The 25,629-nt window shown below is 36.5% G+C and overlaps 1 protein-coding gene across 1 annotated transcript in view; it reads right to left on the reverse strand.

The window, feature by feature from the left end:
- The window catches only part of IPO11 (importin 11), a 165,117-nt gene extending 141,192 nt beyond the window's left edge, over nt 1-23,925 (reverse strand). Inside the window, exons 1-5 of the mRNA XM_068990382.1 lie at nt 23,788-23,925; nt 19,365-19,465; nt 11,537-11,609; nt 9,510-9,713; nt 2,014-2,146 (exon numbers count right to left, since the gene is read on the reverse strand). Of these exons, the coding sequence (XP_068846483.1) occupies nt 2,014-2,146; nt 9,510-9,713; nt 11,537-11,609; nt 19,365-19,465; nt 23,788-23,925 (649 nt within the window). The remainder of the gene's footprint in view (nt 1-2,013; nt 2,147-9,509; nt 9,714-11,536; nt 11,610-19,364; nt 19,466-23,787) is intronic.
- Nucleotides 23,926-25,629: the final 1,704 nt, after the last annotated feature.

The following is a 25,629-nucleotide window of genomic DNA, read 5'->3' on the forward strand; positions in this document are numbered from 1 at the left end:
TGTACATCAGAAACTAATACATTATAAATCTACACTCTAATAAAAAACAATAATGAAAGCAGTATATTAAAATTAAATTTATAATGCAAATATCTAAATACCTTTGGTTTCATACTATCAATTACATACAACTCAAGTTAATGTATCATAACAAGAGAGAACAGGGTTTAAGTTGAATCCCTTATTCTGGACAAGATCTTTTCCATCACAGGACCTCGGTCTACACTATCTGGGACAGTCTTTTCTTTCTCCTTTTATCACCCAGTCAACTTCCATTTACCCTTTATGATTTTGGTTCAAACATCACTTTCTCAGGGAAGTCTTTTCTGACCATATTATCAATCATCATAACACTGTAAAGCCCCATCACAGATGTCATTTTACATGTATTTGCACAATCAAAATTTTATTATGTCTGTCTCCTCAGTGCCAAGCACCTACCTATAAATATGGTGAATGAAATAATGAACACACACATGTCCAAAAGACACTAAACACGCACAGGTATAAAGGCAAAGATGACATGGGACAAAAGCTCTAGTCCTAAGTACATTTAAGTCATGAAAGAACAGACATTTATACCTGGACAGAGGAGTATTTTAGAGTAAAATGCTATGAGATTTCTCCAGGTCAGGATGCCTTAGAGATGCAAATGAGTATCTAAGACCCTGAAATGCTGAGGTGCTGAAAAGCTTAAAGTGTGCTAACATAGATTAGTATGGCAACATTTGTGTCAGGAGCTAGGCTTTGAAATCAGACAAGAAAATTCTACAATCAAAAGGATTCATGAAAAATTCCTTAATCATTAAACACACTACTTATATACCACTTTGTGTATCTTTGGAGTTCTCTTGTGGCTGGCTCAGCTGGTAAAGAATCAGTCTGCAATGAGGGAGACCTGGGTTTGATCCCTGGGTTGGAAAGATCCCCTGGAGAAGGGAAAGGCTACCCACTCCAGTATTCTGGCCCAGAGGATTCCATGGACTGCATGGGGTCACAAAGAGTCGCACATAACTGAGCAACTTTCACTTTCACTTGCGTATCTAATCTTATATATCAATTTCTCTAATTCTGAGTTAACATTTCTAAGGCCTTTTAATTGTTTCCTCCATGATTTTGACAAAATCATCTCATTCACTTGTAAAACCACCTGTACAATGGATTGGATTTTACATGTGAACGGTCCTTTAAAATGATTCATGTTTGTCCACATCAAAATGTGTTGACAGTTTGGGGTTTGTGCATCCACTGTCTGCTTAATAAAAGTGAGGCACTAAAGTAATGCCACTGTGAGGTACTAGGGTGAGTCTGACAAAAGAGCTTACAAATAAAACAGAGAATGCAAAATGAGCTGTGGTAAGAAAAATAAAGGCTGCTTGAGGTTAAACTAAGAAACACAAAAGAGCCTCAAGCAACCAGAACAGAAGGAAGACAAATGAAATGATGGTGAATGTTAGAAAGAAAACAAACCTTAGAACACATGCATCAAGATAAGCTCAGCTCAGAGAAGTGAAGGAGATTTATGCAAGGGGGATGCCCATAAGCAAAGCATCAGAAAACACAGGCCAACAAAGCACCTCAACAAGCAGTTTCCAAAATCTAAGTACAAACAAGAAAGATGAGTTCTCAGGGAAGAAAGCCAGGAGACAGAGCTCAACTAAGCCTTAAGGACAGAAGTTTAGGAAAGTTGGCATGAATAGCAGTAGCCCAGAATGAGAAATGAAGCAAAAAAGAAGTGGGAGTGTTTGAAAGGTATGTATTCAGAACCATGGCCAGTAATGTGAACGTAACTTAAAACTAACCATTTGAACTGTGTGTACTCTCATGGATTAGACAAAGTAGAAGAGCTACTCTCACAAAAGAAAAACACAAGAGCCCTTGTCTCTGAGGGAAATATTAACCCTTTATTCTTCTACTAGTGCAACTGGAAACAAAAATCCATAGAGAGGAAGGGTTTGGCCACTATTCAGAGGTAAGCTGTTTCAAAAATAAACATGTCAAGCTTAATAGTACCTTTCAAGGATAGTAGAGTTCGTTCAAGTGAACTTAGAACTGCAGCTTCATTGCCAGAAGAAACTTGTTGAAGGAATGTGTCTGTGTGGTGATTCCACAGAGAGCAGGCAAAACTATAAATTCCAGAAGCTAACTGCAAAGATATCAACAAATTTGTTCACAATATTATTACAGATTCCACTAATCATTAGACCTACATAGTAATACATTTTCAACAAAATTCAAAAGTCAAGAATCTAGCAACACGTCTAACTTTTTTCGTCACAATGCACTCGTCTAATATTTAGTCACAATGCCCAGCAGGAAGCAGTTTACATTTGCTGCCATTATAAACACACATACATAAACACGCCACCCCCCGCAAATACTATTAGTTTCTTGAAATATTACTTAGCCTAATGCCTGCACTGCAGTTTGACATTTCCAATCTTTACTCTTTTATTTTCTTCCACTATTATTAACAGTTGTAACGCTTGGCTTTAAAAACACTTGATTTACGGACTGTCACTGAGTTTACCAGATAAATCAACATACTAAGAAATACAAAGGAGTTAAATTTCTGTGTTCTGCCAACTCTACCCACCTGGTTTGGAGTATTTAAAGCCAAGAACATATTAATATGGACCAGTATTAGGAATCCTGACTCAAAATGAGAACCACACTGCAGCGGTATTTTCAAGTTTCTTCCAGAAAGTCTAAGAGCAATCCACCACAGCCTACATGGCCATTTGTTTTAAATAAAAATTTAGTGAAAGTGCATCTGACTAGTGATCATTAGCATACTTCAGAATGATTTTTTCTTATTTGAGATATGTCATTTCAACTAATGAAACTATTTATAATAAGATCAGGCATCAGAAAGCAGTCAGAAATGCAATCCTGTAAATATGACATTTCTATGACAAAGTCAAATTCCACTTCTATTATTTTAATGCAGTAATTTTAAAGGCCTAGGCTTCCAGATACAGAAAAACACCTTCACCATACCCCTTGTAACTTTGCACATATCTACACAGGCAAAGCCTTAAACCTCAGCTAATGAGTACGGGCAGAACATCCTGTAACCCTCCTGGAACACAAGAGGATGAAAGGCTTATAAGCGACTACTAGAACACCATCTCCTGCTCACCCCTCTATTTCCTCTGTTAGACAGTTTCTCATGGCTTCCTGGGTTCTGATAAGGTATAAGATATACTATCCCACCCTAGACTCTCCCCCAGAACAGAACTGCAGATATAAAACCACTTAGTTACAGTCTAGAATTGGCTTCTCGGCAAAGCGGCATCCCACAGCTTGAACTGGAGCCATCCAACCCCTATTGCTTTGGTCACTGTTTTTAGTGTGAAGGCACACAGCATTTGTGACAGAAATCAAGAAAGAAACAGTAGTATGAAAACACCTGAATAATTCTCCTCTGTTTCAGGTTCCAGTTCTGGAGCTAAGCACCTACTTTAAGCATTAGTCAGCTGTTACAGTTCCAATTCCTAATTCTTTTTAGCTAGTCTACAAAAGGGCTCTGCACAAACAGGGATGATTAGAATGAAGAAGCAATATAGCACTATGCTCTCAACCCAAGGGTGAAAGGAGGTGGAAAAGAAGGAAGAAACCACAAGAATTTGGGAGGAATACTATTAACTATCTTGTAAACACAAGTCTTTCACAGGCTTCTATCTGCTCCAGAAAATACAAATTGATAAATGCTCACCGAAGGCTTATGTGGAAAAGAGAAAATAACAGAGGACAAGTAGAAGGGATTAAAATATTTCTACATTTTCTCCAAGAAAATATAGAGGGGTAGGAAATATTCAGTTAGAAAATAAAAAAATAAGCTATTTAATAAAATATTTTAGGTGTTGGTTCATGAAAATCCCAAATACTTGCATTTTTCTTTTTCTAAACCAGAAGGAACAGTGCCACCCACTGACTGCTTAGTAGCTTCTTAAATCTGTGAGAAACACACAGACTTGATTCCTTGAGTATCAAAAACAAACCAATATGGCAAATTTTATTTTAGTATTTTAGATGTTCTTAAACTTTTTAGCTTCAGGACCAATTTTCCCCTAAAAAAAATAAACACCAAAAAATGTTTAAATCAAAGTCTTGTAAGTCATCACTAACAGTGGGGCAATAAAAATTATCCACAAACTGGAGCTCTCAAAACTTGCTTAACCTAACTCTACTCAACAAGATAATTAACAACATGTCAATGATGTGCACGAGCGCGTACACACACACACACACAAAGAATGAATACTATTCTAACTTTAAAGACACTTAAGAAACATGACCAAATGTGAGGTATCAACCATATTCATTATTCTGGCTCAAACACACCACTTGTAATAATGTATTTAAGAACAATGTAGAAAATTGGCTACAAATATTTAATTACATTATATCATCTCAACAGGACGAAATGGCCGGAGGGCATCACTGACTCAATGGACCTCAATTTGAGCAAGCTTTGGGAGATGGTGAGGGACAGGGAAGCCTGGTGTGCTGCAGTCCATGGGGTCACAGAGTTGGACACAATTGAGCAACTGAACAACATTAAATCATATTAAATTACTATTTTTATGCGTGTTATATGATAAAAGTTAAATGATTACGTATGCTAAGGTAATCAGATTAGGCCCAAGATGAAGTCACTCATGCTAAGTCCCAAGGCAACAAACCAAAACTCAGAACTAGGTTCTGGGCTCGGCTCTCCCAGAAACGGCAGGTCTAGGCCAACCAATCAGTTGCCTGCCTACTCAACACAAGTTACTTGACCCAGCTCTAAGATTTCTCAAAACTTCTAAACCTAGTAACAGCCATAAGGCTGTCCTTAGTTACTGATGCCTAGACAATGCTCTCAGGTATACAGAGTATGAACTCAATGTGAGGGAGGAGGAGGTGAAAACTCTCTCCTCTCAATTTGTGATCCTACCTTTGCTCACAGCTGCAGTTCAGGCATCCAATGGAGTGACTACTGCTGCTGCTGCTGCTAAGTCACTTCAGTCGTGTCCGACTCTGTGCGACCCCATAGACGGCAGCCCACCAGGCTCCACCATCCCTGGGATTCTCCAGGCAAGAACACTGGAGTGGGTTGCCATTTCCTTCTCCAATGCATGAAAGTGCAAAGTGAAAGTGAAGTCACTCAGTTATGTTCGACTCTTCGCGACCCCATGGACTACAGCCCCCCAGGCTCCTCCGTCCATGGGATTTTCCAGGCAAGAGTATTGGAGTGGGGTGAGATCGCCTTCTCCAATAGAGTGACTAGCAGAGTAGCAACTCACATATTTGTCAGACGGATACAGAGACAGGTAAAATACAAAGTATAACTCAGCAATGCTTTAAGAGTCCCCTTTCCTAGGACCCAGACAAGAGTCCTTGTGAATCAAACAGAAAGGATAAACTACACTTTACTCAAAATCTCCTGTTCTCTTCAGTGCATAGCTCTTTTTTTTTGGATCAAGCTAGTCATCTTGAGTCTTTCCTTGATTAAAGCTTCCACCAAAAGTTTCCTCTTTCCTTCATATTTATATAAGCCTAGACACAGACACACAAACACACACACAGATACACACACACACACTCTCTCTCTCTCTCTCAAATCCCCACACACGTTCGTAGCAGAAATGACTTTATGGATCACAGGAGTCATTCTTTAAACAATGTGTTTAAAAGGCAATCTGAAATTAGGCAAAGCAAGAGACAAGACTTAGAAACAGCATTTAGAATCACCCAAAACTGAAAATGATGAATTTAACCTACTTAATGATTTGCTTATAAACACACATTAATGTTTCAAATAAATTTCACTATTCTGTAAATTTCCCGAAGGTTTGAGCTACACAGTATAAGTGGCACCTTGGCATTCTCAAATTTAACACTCAAAACTTGTAACTATTTGGGAACTTTCCCTCAGAACCAAACATGAAATTATAAATTTATAAGGAATAAGGATGAAAATTTCTTTTATGAGGCTGAGTTAGCTATCTTATGCCAATCAGCCCATCCCAAAGTAGCTATGTGGATCTCTTTGGTTAGTTTATTCATAAAACAGTAACTCACCAGGAAGACTATTCAGTAGTATTGTAATCTGACTTCATCTCACTGCAGTTTTCTCCTATCCTCATCATGCAAATATATACGCTATTAGTGGGAACATTACTCATCATAAATCCTTCAGTTTTTTAATTTTTGCTGAATTTTAGCTTTGACTATAACAACAATGTAATACAGTATGGCAGATTTTATAAAGTTACTAAATGACCTTTGAAGATTTGTGTCTTATGATTTTTCCCATGTCAGGCGATGACTAGTTGTGTCTTTCATCTTCAGTATCGTACATACCTCAGTAGGCAATCTGTTGACTCACTCTCGAGGGGAAGTAAGAATTTAAGATTAATTCCTAATATTCAAACTTAAAAAATTCAAAATAAAAACTGGTTATGGAATATGTCCTTTTTCGAGATTCATACTCTAAATAGTATTGGGTAAAATGACATATCAAGATTTGCTCCAAGAGGAAAAGTAAATGTGGCAACACCTTAAGAACTGGCAAATATGAGTGAAAAATATATGAAGGTTGTTGAACTGTTTTCACAACTAGAGTTTATTTGAAATGTCCTTAAGTAAGAAAACTATTTCATTGGTTATATGCCAAAACTGTACAGCAAAGTATCTGATAAAGTCAGTAGGTTAAGAACTTAACTGCCAAGAAAATAGTGAAAAAGAAAAAATAAAACTAAATGTACGAAGGTCTTGGCTTCTAGGAAAAAAGCAATTATTTAAATTACACTAGAACTAAAATGTCCATCTCAAACTTTAATGGTGCTTATAAAGATTTACTTGGAATAATAAAAATTATAAATTCACAGAATCACACAACTTTAAAAGACAATTTTAAAGAATCATAAAGTATAAATACCTTGCTCAAAATTCCAAAACTGCTCAGTACAAAGAAACATTCTTGACTAGGAGCCAGCTCTTCTCATAATTGTTAACCCATAGTGCTAAACACAAGTGAAATATACTTGCTTTCAAAAAATTTTTTCTTCTTTTTTTTTAGATTTGGATTACTTCACATACCATACCATGTACTTTTGTGGGTTACACACCACATCTATAAGGTATTATTTGGTTAATACATTTACAATTATATTAGAATTACTATCTGTAACCTGTTTCCTGGCTTTCATAGACTAAATTTAGATTTTAACTGTACTTAATGTCAACTTTTTTATATTCAGGTTTGTATGAAAAGCATGTAATTTTCTAGAAAATGAATCCCCTTTGTGTCAAATCAAGCTCAGTTTCATTACTGCCAACAGCTACTACTGTTGATTTTATTATCTATCACCCCGAAAAGGACTTAATTTATTTTAAGAAGGACGGAAAACACACTGGGAAAAAAACTGCTGGGACAGGTGAAGCAGTAGGGATTAAATGCACCATGAACAACTTTGTCATATCAAGTAGCCCAACTATGACCTTACACTTCTTTATGTGGGAAACTAATTTAGTACATAAAGACCATCTTAGCATTAAAGTAACCACATTATTAAAAAGATTTTCCCACACTTCAGATTACCAAAATAATTGGGCTGTTTAATTAACTAGCAAACTTGCTCTTTAAAATAATATCTTCCTACATATGCTACCTTTAATAAACTACACTTCTCATTCCGCAGCCCCATCAGACAAGATTTCCATCCTAGTCCCTACGGTGTTCCATGTTTCCAGGTTCAGCTACTCCATTCAAAAATAAAAGGTGCTAAGCTCAATTATTTTTTCCAGGCATCTTGAATTTTGTATATACTCCCCAACTCCTGCTTTTTGAAGTCCTATATCATACCATTTGAAATCTAGAATGTATCTAAGAACAAATCTCTTCCTCTACTGTTATTCATTCAAGAGGTACTGGGCACCATCCACTCATGTACATTCTTCTGGGCTAGACAGTAGGACTATAATAATAACTGTAACAATAAGAGCTACAGTACTCCCTCATAAAATTCAGTGTGGTGGATCTCAGAAAGGGTGAATCAACAATTAAAATGTAATTGTAATATAATGTACAATGCAATAAATACTATGCTGGATGTAAGTACAAGATGCTAGGTAGACCTATATTTCATTCTATATGGAGAGGAAAGAGCCTCACACTACAATAAAACCAAGCAAGAAAGTTGAAGTGGACAGGAAGCTAACCCAAACAAGCTATACAAAATAAGGCTAATTTAGAAATACTCTGTAGAGACAGAGTAGGCTAAATACACATTATATCTGAAAACCAAGGCAATACATTAGGAGAGTACAACTTGAGAAAGCCAAACCAAGAAGTAAGACTTTATAGAAAGGGACCCTTCAATAAAGAGTAATTGTAACCCAGAATCTTACACACATTAAAACGTCTGTATAAAAGTGAAGGGGACTAAGATGGGAATAAAAGTGAGAAAAGTCAACAAGAAATTCACAGAAAGACTTGAAAAGATAAAATGTCCATTTCTTTAGTCCTTGTTAGATATCAAGTAAAAGTGACAAGGATTTAAAAGGCAACCTTTAACAAGAAGAATTTCTCTTACACTCAGTATCCTCAGAGAAACAGAAAATTGGCTATTTATACCTACTGGGTTAAAAGTAAAGAGGACATAACATGGTTCTGGTTTAAACTTTGGTGTCTTAAGAATAACCTGGGGAGCCTATTAAAAATTCAAATTCCTAAGCCATATCCTCAAAGTGAGGATTCCAAAGGTAAGCAAGAACACTGTTAAAAATACTTGGAGGGAATTCCTATTGGTCCAGTGATTAGGACTCCATGCTCTCACTGCCAAGGGCCCACGTTCAATCCCGGGGTAAGAAACTAAGATCCCACAAGCCACAGTGTAGCCAAAAACAAAACCTGGAGACTCCCATTGTTATCTGGTACAGTTTAAAATGTTATGCTGAAAAATACGAAAATTTTTCTGGCTGTTTCAATAGTTCAAAACAATAAAATACAAAAACACCAAAGCACCTGAATGAAGGAAAGAAATAGTTTTTTCAGTGAATAGAACTAAAACACCAGCAGACATCACCAGTTGTGATGACTGCTTCCTATATCCACCAATTACCCAGGCATGTCAATTTTAACTTCCTAAATCTCACCTCTATATGCTCCTAAATGTTCTCTTTATCACTTCTTCTTGTGAGAGCTTTATCATTGCATCTGAACACAACTTCAGTAGCCTCAAACCAGTCTTTCTGCCTTCAGACTGTTCTCCACCAATTAATTCCCCTAATTGGCAACTAACTGACCTTACTGGTCATATCACAATCCAGCTTAAAACCTTTCAGATGCTACCTATTAATATGACCCTTTTGAGGTCAATTAGAAAGAACTAATAATTCATCAGTAAGATATCTAGAGGTAAAATTACATTTTAATACAAGTAGCACAGTTTTCATTATGATTTCAATACAAATAGCACAGTTTTCATTATCAAATTTAATTCCATTAAATCACTTACATCATAAAACAGTTTTCTATCAGCAGACAGTCGTTTAGACGCCAGAGTCTTGGTAACATGATAGAAGGTAAGTAATGCTCTGTGTTGTCGAAGATCATCTTGGACTTTCACAGATTCTATAAGAGTGGGAATCAGTTCAGGCCACTGTCGAGGACAATCCAATCGAGCAACTTTTGCAATCAGCACTGCAATCTGAGTTGCAATCTAAAGGGAAAAAAATTAACTTTCAGAAATAAACATGAAATTAAAGCAATAGGTACAGAATATGTTCACACTCAAAATTACCTTTTTAGTTACTCATACATTTAACAAAAATAAGTAAGATTTCACTGAACAAATGTTTAAGACAGTAGCTCTCAACGTGTGGTCTATGGAACCCTGGGGGGCCTAGGATCTTTTCTGTGAGGTCTATCCTTTCCCAATAATGTACCACTGTGGAGCTAGATTTTCAACATATAACTTCTAAAATAACATCACAACTTAGTAAATACTAGATATATTTGAAATTCTAGACATTTTTTAAGTAGTCAGACAGTAAAAAGATATGCAAAAATGCAGAACAATGTTACTCTCTTCATTAAATACTTATTGTTTGGGGAAATAGCTACCGTTCACTTTTTAAAATTCAATCTATATTAACGAACAATATATTTTAGGTTTATCAATTTTAATTTCTAATACAATAAACATCAACATATGTAACTCTTCCATGTTTTATTTCAGCAGTATAAGGAAGTTCTAAGAATGTAAACTTTGAGAACCGCTGATCTAAGAGTGGAAATGAATATCAGTATTAGGTATTCACATAATGATATTTGTTCAGATCAGAGTTTCACAAATACTGGTTGACAGAACACCTAAGCAATGGTTTATCCCTCAATCACCCAAGCCCCTCCCTGACAACCTCCTCCTTCCCCACACAGAGTAACTCTGTTCCTCTCCAACTTCCATCAAATCTCCTTAGCTGAGAAACTGCAAAAAAAAAAAAGAAAACTCAGATCATATAAGTAGGTTTAGATAAAACTACATTGGATACACCTCCTAATACAGTGTGATTTAATAGTCAAATTAAAAGAATCAAATGTAAGAAACAGTAACTTGGAAAATATAATTTTTGTATCATAAACAAACTTATTTTATTCTTAAAAGAAAAATCTCACTAAAAGGGAAAGAAAAAATAAAACTATATAATCCACTATCTATCCCCCACAGAGTAGTCAGAAGTGAAAATGTGATGAAGGAAACAGACAAAAATCAGAAGTCTGGGACTCCCTGGTGGTCCAGTGGTGGGGAATCTGCCTGCTAGAGCAGGGGAAATGGGTTTGATTCCTGGCCCAGGAAGATCCCACATGCCATGGAGCAACTAAGTCCACGCACCACAAATACTGAGCCCACTCCAGAGTTCTTGCCTGGAGAATCCCAGGGACGGGGGAGCCTGGTGGGCTGCTGTCTATGGGGTGGCAGAGTCGGACACGACTGAAGCGACTTAGCAGCAGCAGCAGCAGCAGTGCTCTAGAGCCCACGAGCCACAACTACTGAGTCCTACATGCCTAAAGCCCGGGCTCTGCAACAAGAGAAGCCACTTCACTGAGAAGCCTGCGCACTGCAAAGAAGACCTAGCACAGCCAAAAATAAAAAAATAAATACATAAATAAATCTTAAAAAAAAAAATCAGAAGCCGTCCTGTAGTTGCTGGGGTGGGGGGGGGGTATAATTTCAATAATTAATATATAGAAAGATACTTTCAATATTGGCTCAAAAACTAAAAAGTTAAAAAATATACACAGGTGTATCTTCAAATGATTCTGAGTTTTAAATCAGTAAGAGCCAAATCTAATCAAAATTCTTCACAGCTAGAATTGGATCTCAAAATTTAAAAACCACCAGAGAAGTGTATATAAACATCACAAATGAGCATTATTTAATAAAATTTTATTTTTAAAGCAAAGAACCAAGGTTAGTTTGGAAAAGAAGCAAAAAAAAACAAGAGAAAGGAAAGAACAGTTGGCACTCGTTTTCTCACTAACCTGGTTTATCGGTTCATTGAAGTTGGTGATTAGCCCTGCACGCAAGGTAGACTTTTCCTCCTCTGAGAGAGCACTGTAAAAAGACATGTTTATTATGCAAGAGAACGCTGCAAAATAATGAATGCAGGTAGGCATGACTGAGAATTTTAATAATAAAAAGTCTTTCAAACAATGTGTCCCTGATTGTTCGGGTAATTAAACAGAATTATTTCCATTACTTGTATACTGACACATCAGGTAATTCAAACTCCCTTCACAGCTGAATAAACAGGAAGCACAAAATAGTGCAAAAACTATTAGAAAATAGAGACAAATCTAGACTAAAGGACGTGATATTCTGATGTCTGCTTCTACTGATATAAAAACAGCTGCTGACCAAAACATTTAATGTCTGGCTTAGAAAAAAAAAAATATGTGAGTAAATGCTAGTCTTACACTGACTTCTTTACAAAATTCTATGTGGAAGAGAGGATCAGAAATAAGAGAATGTTTGGTATGGAAAACTTGTCTAATCAAGTAGTTTAAAATCTTTCGGTACTTCCCTGGTAGTCCAGTGGATAAGGCTCTGTGCTCCCAAAGCAGGAGGCCTGGGTTCAATCCTTGGTGGAACTAAGATGCCAGAGTCTGCAACTGAGTCCATGTGCTCTAGAGCCTACAGTCCGCAGCTAGAGAAGCCATGTCTTAAAAGGCTGAACATTAACACTAACAACTTTGACTGCAAATGAGGAAGGCAACTAGACAGCAAAAGGACAGAGAAGGCAAATATCCACTGTATAAGACTGTACATATTTTGAACTGTATTTTAATTTAAGATTAAATTTTAAACTCTTCATGTTAAGGTTTTCTATTCTGGCTATGATAAAAGTAGCTTGTATTGAATGAATCACTCCCCAAAAATCAGCTATATAAGTTGCATACAATTTTTTAAAAATGTTCTAAGGCATCTGTTGAGTTGAAATGTGCCCCACACCCCACCAAAGGTATGTTCAAGTTCTAACCCCAAATACCTGTGAATGTGACCTTATTTGGAAGTAAGGGCTTTGCAGATGCAATCACACTAAAATTAGGTCATACTGGATTAGAGTAGGCCCTAACCCAATGATTGGTGCCATTTACAGGAAGAGAAAATTCTGAACATAGACACAGAATAGACATCTGAAAATAAGGCTATGTGACAATGAAGACCAAGGCTAGAGTTATATTTGAAGATGAATGCACCTCTCTTGGTAACTGCTGAAAAAGTGGCACAAAATCAGTAATAATGTAAAGGATTTGAATAACATAATTAACAAATGTGACCTAACTGATACATATAATAAAACATTACAATCCACAACAGCAAACATACATGCTTTACAAATGCATATAGAACATTTACCAACATATCATATGTTGGGATCATAAAATAAGACAGCATAGTCCAAAGAATGAAATCATTACAGAAAACAAAAAAAGTCCCACATGTTTGGAAATTAGGTGATATAACCCATGGGTCTCAAAAGAAATCAAAATTTTAAAATATTTTTGACTAAATGGTAATGAAAATAATACATATTGAGGCTTATGAAACTGAACTAAAGTCACGATTATAAAAAAAAGTCTTAATGTTTTAAATGCATATAGAAGAAAAACAGAAAATTACCTAAGCTTCTATTTAAAAAAGCTAGAAAAAGGACAGTAAAATTAAATTCAAAAAAGTAATTAAAAGTACACTAAGCCTGATATAAAGTACAACACCTAAAGCAATGACAGACAAATAGGCCAACAGGACAAAGCAGAGAAATCCAAAAACAGACCCCTCCGTGTAAACTGCCTGATAGGTTATAAGGGAATCACTGAAATGCGACAGGGAAAAAAGACATGGTGCTGCCCTACTGCACATCTTTACCTTACACAGAAACGACAGACAGATCAGACACCAAAACCTGAAAAGTGAAACACAGCTTCTAGCAGAAAACATACTTTCATGACTTTGTATTGAGTAAAAACTTTGTAAACAGATCCCAAAAGAATGAATTACAAAAAGAAAGTAGCTAAACTGAACTTAAATCAAAACTAAGTTTCATCAAAAGATACCAGTAAGAAAGGGAACAAGCAAGTCATGAAACAGAAGATATTTTCACTACGTACATTCAACAAAGGACTTCTACCCAAATATATATATTATATATAACCTCTCAGCCACCAGGGAAGCCCTAAATATAAATATGTATATAGATGTGCAAATGGCAGGTCCTTTACAAAAGAGGAGCTCCAAATGACTAGTAAGTACCAGTCCAGTCAGTTTAGTTGCTCAGTCGAGTTTGACTCTTTCTGACCCCATGGACTGCAGCATGCCAGGTTTCTGTCAATCACCAACTCCAGGAGCTTGCTCAAACTCATGTCCATCGAATCGGTGATGCCATCCAACCATCTCATCCTCTGTTGTCCCCTTCTCCTCCTGCCTTCAATCTTCCCAGCATCAGGGTCTTTTCCAATCAGTCAGTTCTTCACATCAGGTGGCCAAAGTATTCGAGCTTCAGCTTCAATATCAGTCCTTCCAATGAATTTTCAGGACTGACTTCCTTTAAGATTGACTGGTTTGATCTCCTTGGCAGTTCAAGTGACTCTTAAGAGTCTTCTCCAACACCATAGTTCGAAAGCATCAATTCTTTGGCACTCAGCTTTCCTTATAGTCCAACTCTCACACCCATACATGACTACTGGAAAAACCATAGTTTTGACTAGACTGACCTTTGTCAGCAGTAATGTCTCTGCTTTTTAATATGCTGTCTAGGTTTGCCATAGCTTTCCTTCCAAGGAGCAAGCATCTTTTAATTTCATGGCTGCACTCACCATCTGCAGTGATTTTGGAACCCAAGAAAATAGTCTGTCACTGTTTCCATTGTTTCCCCATCTATTTCCCATGAAGTGATGGGACTGGATGCCATGAACTTAGTTTTTTGAATGTTGAGTTTTAAGCCAACTTTTTCACTCTCCTCTTTCACCTTCATCAAAAGACTCTTTAATTCCTCTTCACTTTCTGCCATAAGAGTGGTGTCATCTGCATATCTGAGGTTATTGAGATTTCTCCTGGCAATCTTGATTCCAGCTTGTGCTTCATCCAATCCAGCATTTCGTATGATGTACTCTGCATATAAGTTAAATAAGCAGAGTGACAGTATACAGCCTTGACATACTCCTTTCCCAATTTAGAACCAGTACATTGTTTCATGTCCAGTTCTAACTGTTGTTTCTCAACCTGCATATAGGTTTCTCAGGAGGCAGGTAAGGTGGTCTGGTATTCCCAACTCTTTAAGGATTTTCCAGTTTGTTGTGATCCACAGAGTCAAATTTGGCATAGTCAAGAGAGCAAAAGTAGATGTTTTCCTGGAACTCTCTTGAGACTAGTAAGTATGAAAAAAGTACTCACCATCTATCAGGAAAATGCAAAAATTTCCCAGCACACCAGCATGACTAAAATGAAACAAACCAGACCAAGTATGGTGAGAATGTGGAGCAAATGTCAACACTCATGCTACATGAGTAGTGGAAGGGCAAACTGGTAAAAACAGCTTACAAAACTAACTGACAGTATCTAGAAAGTCGAAAGCAAGAGAGCCCAAGATAAATATTTACTTCTGCTTCATTGAATATGCTAAAGCCTTTGACTGTGTGGATCATAACAAATTGTGGAAAATTCTTAAAGAGATGGGAATACCAGATGAGTGTACATGTCTTCTGAGAAATCTGTATGCAGTTCAACACGGAACAATGGACTGGTTCAAAACTGGGAAAAGGAGTACATCAAGGCTATATATTGTCACCCTGCTTATTTAACTTAAATTCAGAGTACATCATGCAAAATGCCAGGCTGGATAAATCACAAGTTGGAATCAAGATTGCTTGGAGAAAAATCAATAATCTCAGATATGTAGATGATACCACCGCAAATTAAAAGACATCTGCTCCTTGGAAGAAAAGCTATCACAAACCTAGACAGCATATTAAAAAGAACAGACATTACTTTGCCAACAAAGGTCTGTATAGTCAAAGCTATGGTTTTCCCAGCAGATGTGTATGGATGTGCAAGCTGCACCACAAAGAAGGCTGAGCACCAAAGAATTGATGCTTTTGAATTATGGTGCTGGAAAAGACTCTTGAGAGTCCCTTGGACTTCAAGGAGACCAAACCAGTCAATCCTAAAGGAAATCAACCCTGAATATTCATTGGAAGGACTGATGCTGATGCTCCAATACTTTGGTCACCTGATGCAAAAAGCCAACTCATTGAAAAAGACCCTGATGTTGAGAAAGACTGAAAGCAGGAGAAGAGGGCGACAGAGGACGAGATGGTTGGGGGCATCACTGGCTCAATGGACATAAATGTGAGCAAATTCCAGGAAATAATGGAGGACAGAGGAGCCTGGTGTGCGGCAGTCCATGGGGTCACAAATGGTCAGACATGACTTAGTGACTGAACAACAACAACCCAAATTGAACATACACCTGATCACTGTAAATAACAGTAAAATTCAAACTTATATGCAACAAGACATGTAAAAGATTTTTCAAAGAAGAATTATCTTTGATAGTCAAAAACTACAGACAACCTTCATACCCATCAACAGCAGAATGGAATTCCTACAATGGGATGCTGTACTTCTACATAAAAGAGCAAATTGCTGCCTCGCACAACTACATGGACAAAGCTCTTAATTATAACACTGGATACAAGCCAGACACAAGAGAGCATACTATGACTTCCATTTGTATCAAGTTAAGAAACAGGTAAAAACTAATCCAGGGTGAGAAACGGCAGATCTCTGAGGAGGGTGTATACATGACTGTGAAGGGGCAGAAGGGAAGTCTCTGAGGTGCTAGTTCTACCCAGTGTTAAGTGGGAGTTACACAGGTGTGCTACATTACAAACATTCAAAGTGTACCCTTCATGTGTGCACTTTTTAAGCACATTTTTATTACACTTCAATAAAAGTGTTTTTAAGCTTAACAGTGACTTCCGTACGATCAGTAAATAAATGAGAAAACAAAGAGTAAAGTAAACATGGGGGGGGAGATGTGGAACAGGTGAAGGGAGTTAAAAAAAAAGTAGAAACTTCCAGTTATAATGTAAAACAAGTCATGGGGATATGATGTACAGCTTGGCAACTACAGTTAATAATACTGCACTGCGTATATGAAAGTTGCTAAAAGAGTAAATCTTAAAATTCATCACAAGGAAAAAAAAACCTCCCTCTGTGTGGTGACTTCCTGATGGCTCAGCAGGTAAAAGACTCTGCCTGCAATGCAGGAGACACAGGAGACACAGCCTCCATTCCTGGGTCGGGAAGATCCCTTGGAGAAGGAAATGGCAATCCATGCCAGTACTTTTGCCTGGAAAATCCCATGGACAGAGGAGGCTTGTGAGCGATAGTCCAAAGAGTCTGACACAACTGACCCAAGAGCACAGCAGCACATGAATGGAGACAGAAGTAAACTACTTACGGTGGTGATCATTCCACAATACAGACACATTCTGAATCATTACGTAATATATTGGAAACTCATATTATGTTATACGTCAATTGAACCTCAATTTAAAATAATACGTATCTAGGCAAAAGAAGTCAAAGTCCAATGCAAGTCTATGCTTTTCCATTAAAAATTATCCCCCTAATCTTTTTATAATGCTGCTGAACTTTCCAATTTTAATAGCTTCCTTCTGTCAATCAAATCCCTGAAAACAATGCTTTTTCTTAAAATGTTTTGATTCAAGCTTGAAATTCAAGTTTACTTCTAGGCCAAGAAGGCAGGTTCAACAGTTTTCATGGTTCTCATAATTTAAATTCAGAGTATAATGTAACGATTAGTTACCAAAGCAAAGAAGAGACCATGGAAAAAAATACATATACCTGTTTAAAAAAAAACAAGCCCTTAACCTGAGAAATCTCATGACTTTAGCAATTTTCCCATAATACTTAGCATACACCTTCAACTTCGTGCGTGTTTTCATTAGATGAATCCAGAATGTATTCCAACCAGAAACTGGATAGTATCTAATTAATTAGGACCCAGTTAAAGCTGCATTTTATGTAGTAATGATAAAGCTTAATCATTCTGTGAAAATACTAGTAAGAATAGAAACTATAAGATGGCACTTTGATGAGAACATATTTTTTTTTTTAAGAGTCTTAAGTTCAAATATGAGCTCAATAACAAATCTTTCCTCCTTTGTTTACATTTTTAACATCTTTACTGCCTAAGTACATTCATCTCCTTTCCAGTTTGGATCTCAATATTATCACTAACAGCTTGGGATTTAACTACCTAATCAAAATGTAAACTAAATCCCAGTTTCTAATTCTTTACATGAAAGTACAATCTGAAATATTTAATCATAATTTACTCTCCCATTCAAGAGACAGTAATTTATTCTTCATATAACTTGTAAAACAAAATTAATTTTAGGAGACACATAAAAATAGAAACATGTCTTGCTGCGTTGTTTCTTACAACTCAACAAAATATACTTTCTCATCACTAAACGTCCCATTTCTCTCAAAATTATGAATTAATTTTAAAATAAGAAAAAGATTTGATTATTATTATAACATCCTAACTGTAGCCTTTAAAAATCTAGTTACTTCCAGTATGATCCAGGAGCATATTTTACAGCCCACTTTGAGGCCCTCTATATTTTTAACAAGGGCCTATGAACATAAAAACTACAGAGCCGCAGTACCATCTACTGGAGAATAAAGACTATGTTACTTCTTTGGCAAAGTTTTCTACATTTTTAATTGGAGAATAACTGCTTTACAATCTTGTAGTGGTCTCTGCTATAAATCAATGAGACTCAGTCATAATTATTTATATATATATATATATATATATATATATACACACACACCCCCCTCCTCTTCAGGCTGCCCCAGTAGCTCAGCAGAGAAGAATCCACCTGTAATGCAGGAGACGCAGGTTCGATCCCTGGGTCAGGGAAGATCCCCTGGAGAAGAAAACAGCAACCCACTCCAATATTCCTGCTTGGAAAACCCCATGGAAAGAGGAGCCTTGCGGGCTACAGCCCATGGGGTCACAAAGAGTCAGACACGACTTAGTGACTAAACAACAACAAACTCCCTCTTGAGCCTCTTTCCCTCAAACCAAAGTTTACTATTTTCTATCAAATTCCTGTGCTGTCTATACTGCCTTTCCATCAATCATACAACATGCAATTAACTATTACAATAAATTCTTTCACTTAACCACCTACCAAGTAGTTACAACTGAAACTGATATCACAAATATCGATTTCTCCCACAGAGGCAATTATGCATAAAGCCAGACAATTAACATCAGCTGGCTCAGAGATGACCTGGAAGTTCCTTCTCAACGACGTTTTCCAGAATGCTAGCCTTGTACTTTCTTTAAAAAGAAGGTGAGGGGGGCATTTTTTCAAACATGCTTCAGCGTTCATTGTGTGCCCATAAAATTAAAGATCCTTGGAAACAGAAGGCCAACGAGAAGTCCACATATCCTATGCCCAAAGTGGGGAAACTCTCAGAGAAAAGCAGTAAGACAACTAGTGATCTGTAATTAACCATGTAAAACGTATTTCTTCTTCAGTCGTTTACACACCTTTTTTTCATTTAAATAGCGAACAAATCACAAATGTGCATAGCTCAGGGAGCATATAAATCTCTGTATTGTTCCCATTTTAGTGTATGTGCTACTGAAGAAAGCACAAATGATTTTTTTTATATACAGAGTGAAGATTAACAGATGACAGTCTTAGACCTCCTTGAATGTGAAAAGGATGAGCTTGAGGGGGGAAAAGAGATGGAACTTACTGAGGTGCTACACGTCTCCAGTAGCGATCAATTCCATTTTTAAAATACAACACAGCAAGCCACCTTACATTTATATCCAGAGTGTGGTTTGTGAAAATATTCTGTAAATAAAAAACAAAGCATCAGAATGAACATGTAATAAGTTAAATGTATAGTTAATATATCACAATAAAGTACAGATAGATTTTTCAGACACAGAAATACAAATATCATATAATATAGCTTATGTGTGCGAGCTCAGTCATGTCCAACTCTCTGCGACTCCATGGACTATAGCCCAGCAGGCTCCTCTGTCCGTGGAATCTTCCAGGCAAGAATGCTGGAGTGGGCTGCAGCATTTCCTTCCCTATGATACAGCTTCTATGTAGAATCTAACAAAGGGTATAAATAAACTTATTTACAAAAGTGGAGTCACAGATGTAGAAAACAAATGTATCTTTACCAGGGGAAGGATAAATTGGGAGGTTGGGACTGACATATACACGCGACTATACATGAAACAGACAGTAAGAACCTGCCGTATAGCACAGCAAACTGGACCCGATATTCTGTAATGGCCTATATGAGAAAAGACTCTTAAAAAAAAGAGTGGATCTATGTACATGAGCAACATTCCCTCTGCTGTACTGAAATCATCACACACTGTGAATCAACGATGTTACTGTTGCTTGTTGTTTAGTCACTAAGTCATCGCCATTTCCTACTCCAGGGGATCTTCAGAACTCAGGGATAGAACCCTTGTCTCTTTTATCTCCTGCACTGGCAGATGGATTCTTTACCACTGCGCCACCATCAACTATACTTCAATAAAATAAAATAAAATAAATTTAAGTATGGATAGATTTGTAATTAAATATTTCACTTAAATTTTATCATTACACATATATTGTTATTTTCTCAGTATCTGTAGCTCCACAATTCATGTGAGAAAGCATTTCTGCTTAGGACTATGTTAATTATGTAAGCTGAGTAATGGCTACATACACAGTCATTTCACTATTCTACTTTTAGGTATATTTTAAAGTTTCCCTAATAAAAAATTAAACTTGAAAGAACAAACCTAATTACACAGTAAAATCTACCCACATGAAACTAAAATAAACACCTTTAGGACTTCCCTGGTGCTACAGTGGGTAAGAATCTACCTGCCAATGCAGGAGACCTGGGTTTGATCCTTTGTCCAGGAAGATCCCATATCCACATACCACAGAGGAGCTAAGCCCATGCACCAAAACCACAGAAGCCCACATGCCCTACAGCCCTCGAGCCTGCGTGCTGCAACTACTGAAATCCCATGTACACAGACCAACAAGAAAAGCCACCACGATGAGAGGGCCCGCAGCTGGAGAGTAGCCTCCACTCTCCACAGCTAGAGAAAGCCTTCGGGCAGCAACGAAGACCCAGCACAACCAAAAAATAATTTTTTTAATTATATAAGTAAAATAAACATAGCTAAATCTAGAAAGAAAAAGTAGACCCAACAGAATGAACTAAATAATTGCAAAGTATCCTCCTTATCAAAGCAATTATGCTTACAAACAAGTTAGATAACAAAATATTTTCAAGTATTAGAAAAGCAGAAGTGCTGTGAATAATTTCAAATCAAAGTTAACCATTACTCAAAAAATTTACTCACCCTGTTAATCCAAATACAGGCAATTCCTGCCTTGTACCATCATGAGACAGTGTAAAAATGACTGTGCAAGCTAAACCATGCAACATGACCTTGAAATCAAAATTACAACTGTTATGTGACCTTTGAAATTTATTAAAACTGTTACCAAAAATTTGTAATAATTATAAAGGTATATGAAATAAGAGTAAAACTAATATTTACAGTATAATTTGAAATATCACAAACAATGAGAATTAAAGTGTATTTTATTGCTTTCTAGGAAAATCCCTGGCGGTCCAGTGCTTAGGACTCCATGCTTCCACTGCAGGGAGCATAGGTTTGACCCCTGGTTGGGGAATTAAGACCCTGCATGCATAATAATAAAATTTTTAGTGTTGCTAGAATAGTGGGTAGATGGGACAAATAGGAATTGTAGGGATATGTTAACTAAAACTGTACAACAATTCAGACCTAAAACAACTCAAATCCCTAGAACTGACCTCTTAAACACAACTTTGTGTGGGAAAACCTCAAAGTCAAAAATAATGATGTGGAAGTATGTCTTTCACTATATTAAAAAAATTAATATGTTAAGTATTAAAAATAGGTATGATACTATAATCCTATTTTTTAAAAATCAGGTGCATACCAAAAAAAGTTACAGAGACAGTTGGGTAATGTCTATTTATTCCTTAAGACCTGTGACAACTGAGGCAGAGTCCCTCTTTGGGTGTCCTTGCAAAAGAAAGCATAGGTTCTCTCACCACATTAATTGTAAGACTAATTAATTAATTGCATTAGCTCTTACCCTTAACATGCCTACCTTCCACACTAGACTGAGTTGTGTCTTATGAGTGGAGTCCAGCACAGAGCCTGACAAAGGAGAAACTTCATAAATAGCTATTGAGCAAATGAGTGAATGAACGAAAGTAATGTGGGAATATTCGGAAGCTGATAGATCTCAACTTAACTCAGTTATACCAAGGAACCAAGAAAAGTCAAACTGCAGGTGTCAATACAAGTAAATATATACTAAATAAATATATTGAATAACCAGGTTGGAATACACACCTGAGATCAGGTACACAAATTTAGGAATCTCCAGACTACTCTGGATGGCTAAGGCTCAAACAGAACCAATGTACCAAAACAGTGAGAATAGGGAAAAAGAAAGAAATAACTTACATTCAGCAGTTTTAAAATCTATTATTATCTATACTCCATCTAAAAGAAACTTTACTATCCCTCTAAGAAGAAAAGTAAACCTAGTAAAAATAAAAACAAACAGGTCTAGGCATTTAATATTTGTAGTTCATACATTACACAGAAAGTATCAAGCAAGTCTATTGGTTCTCCCAAAGTCAAGCAGTAATTAAAGTAAGAAATTCCAGAGGTCTTTTATATTTTGGTCTGAAAAAACACAAGGCTAATTACAAAGCATGCTCGTTTAAGTAAGCACATGAAGAGTAAAAATACAGGATTCTCTAAAGATTTGCATACTATGCCCCAGATTTACAAACACAATGCTGGGATGATCTATGAGAAGAAGACACTTTCCTCAGCCTCTTTAGAAATTACTCTGGTTTTCATCTCTGTGTTACTGTGCCAAAGAGACAATTTTCTAATGTTATATTGAGAATATCCAGTATGATTTCAGATACTTAATTTCCCTTCCAGGCATGACTAGTGTATCTTCTCAAATGTAACAACTCAAAACTTTTCAATCATGAAGTCAAAATATGTATGTAATGCCACAGTTTTCTATTTTACAAGATAAAGTAAACTGTTCTGCTCTGAATTTTTGACCCAGTCACAAATACTGAGTCAGTTTTTGATTCAATTTGTAGCCTCCTTGCCATGGTCAGAAACTAAATCTAAAACACCAATCAGAGTTCTCAAATTTTCAGAAGAAAAAGAATAAGAGAGGCCTTCAATACAAAAAGACATCTTTTCATTCTGGTAATGAGAAAACAGTTTTGATTAATTATCCAAAAGCTTTAAACTCCCAGAAAGATTTAAAGCACTGTTAATTATTATACTATTTCCCATAATATCCAGGGAAAAAAAATCAGATGTTAAGAAAATAATTGTTAGATGGGGGAAAAGAAAATGTTTTAAAGTGAGCATGGTAGACCTGACTCATGCAGCTGTGGGGAGACCTCTGATGAAGAATTCTGACAATGTAAATTAACTGGGGCAAGGATAAGGATGAAGACAAAACATCAAAGTGTGCCACGTATAGTCTTCATTCAAGTCAGCATTAACACATTAAAACAGATTATCAGCACAGTGCTGCCTGCTGAGCAGATTCTACTGGTAAGTCCCCTATATACAGACCAGTTCTGTTCTGAGAGACTGTTCTTAAGTTCAATTTGCTCCTGAGTTCAACAAAGTTAGCCAAGGTACCCAACTAAGAGAATTAGCTATATAGTACTATAAGAGGTTTATAATACTTCTCACACGAATAATATATACATCATTTTTTTAAGTCTTACAGTCCAGTCCCTTGAAAAGCACAGTAGTAAGTACAACAGGTGACATACAGACAGGGGCTGGCACACAAGTTCGCAAGTTGACGGTTCATATGTAGGAGACTTACTGTACCCTGAGGGGTTATTTATCAACCATCAACAAACATTTCGTAAACATCCTCAAGAGCCACACCCTGAATTAACATGTGGCAGGAGGGATGGCAGCCAAATCTCTGGATCAGTTTCACTAAATTAAATTTAATTTAATTTAGAACAATTAAAATAATAGTACCTCATTCTATCAAAAAGAATAGTAAACTCTTTTAGAACAACTTACCAGCAACACTGAATAGAAACCCGGCTGCGTCTCCCACTGTTTCAGCTGCTCTTCAGCGGGTTTTAACACAGCAGTGTCCTGACTGGTGGCCTGCGTTAAGACCTGAAGAACAACAGTACTGGCGCTATTGAGATCCATGGAAACCTGGAAACGACACGTTAACATACCTGAATGTACATTATACAAAAAAAATTAACACTAACAAAAATGGAGAAAAGGCCTCAATGTTCTGAATTGCTCCCATACTTCAATCATTTACCTACTCTTTCAAGTTTCTGCCTGATTTCTCTTTCATGTACCACCCATACTCTTATTTAAAACCCCATAAGTCAAATTGCCTTTGCTTAAACCAATTTATTTGTAAAAGAAAATGCCATTTTATTATCCCATAAATACAAGGCAGTAAGTTGGAAGGGGGAGGGGCAATGACAAACAAACATCAAAGTTACTAAATTCTGGTTAAATAACACTGCCTGCTCAAGACTCTAATTATTTTGTTTCTTTTTCAAGAAAAGCATTATAAAATCTATAAAAGTATTAACCATTTTATCCTTAAGAAGACCAGAAGGAAGAGAACTGCAAAAAGAACCCTTTGACTGATTGCTAAGTACCTCATGCTATCATCTCAGGTGCCTCCAATAATATGTATCTAAAATTTTTTTAATATAAAAGACAAACACATACCCAAGAAATATTGTGTTGGGGGAGGGGAGGGGGGCAAGAGAACCTAAGCCAACAAAATATAAACCTTAAGTTAAAAAAGGTTGGGTCACCTAATCCTTCAATAAAATTTTTTATAGAAGTTTAGTTAATGAATGTACAATGTTGTGTTAGTTTTAAGTACACACCAGAGTGATTCTGTTATTACAATGTCTGAAACCATCCTAAAAACACGTAAGGAATTTACTGAATTCTCTAGGATTCTGTTTCTAATCATCCCAATACTGTTTGTTGGGAAAGTATATGTAGTTGTTCACAACACACGTATACAACGTATGTAAAACTACAGCTGAAAACTAGGCCTTCCTTGGTGGTCCAGTGGCTAAGACGTCCTGACAGACTCTGTGCTTCCACTACAGGAAACTGGGGTGTGACCCGAGTGTGACCTGGCTGGGTAACTAAGACCCCACATGCTGCAGAGCATGGCCAAAAACCCTTTTTAAAAACTTTTTTTTAAAAAAACTGAAAACTAAAAGTTGATAGAAAATAGTTCTTGATACAGAGGTGACTGGGAATTAGCTTTGTGATAGCAATTGCCTAAAACTGAAGAATGTTCCAGATAGTAAAAGTCTAAGTCACTAACCCAGAGTCAAAAGCAAATTGCTTCCTTTGTTAAGAGTTGTAATTAAATTCCAATGACTCAAGAAAAGGGAAGGTCCCAAAAATTTGATTCTACAAGAAATCTGACCCAAAGTATAATTTTTAAGGAAATTAATCATTTTGAAGCCTTTGTGAATTAAGAAGGGCCAGGGTATCAGAAAAATATTACCAATTAGCAATGGAGTTGGACTAAGGTTATAAATCGGTAGTCTGTTCTTGTCTCTATCTTAGAACTGACTAGGGTGGTTCCTTGTAAACATATATTACCTCTCTCATAATTAGGAGTTTTTGGGGTTTTCTTAACTTTCTTGGTGATTCAGTTATTCTATATATACATATATATATGTCATATATATACTTTTTCAGATTCTTTTTCATCATAGGAGCTTCTTGAATAAGTTTCTGTGTTTCATTATCACTTGAAAATAAGTAAATGGATTTTCACTCAATTTACAGGGTTTCTTGGTAATGTATGATTTCAAAAATTGGCTACAAAAGAGAGACTCACTTTATGGAGGCCCA

This window comes from Capricornis sumatraensis, chromosome 18, assembly GCF_032405125.1.
Source record: "Capricornis sumatraensis isolate serow.1 chromosome 18, serow.2, whole genome shotgun sequence".
Taxonomy (NCBI): Eukaryota; Metazoa; Chordata; class Mammalia; order Artiodactyla; family Bovidae; genus Capricornis; species Capricornis sumatraensis.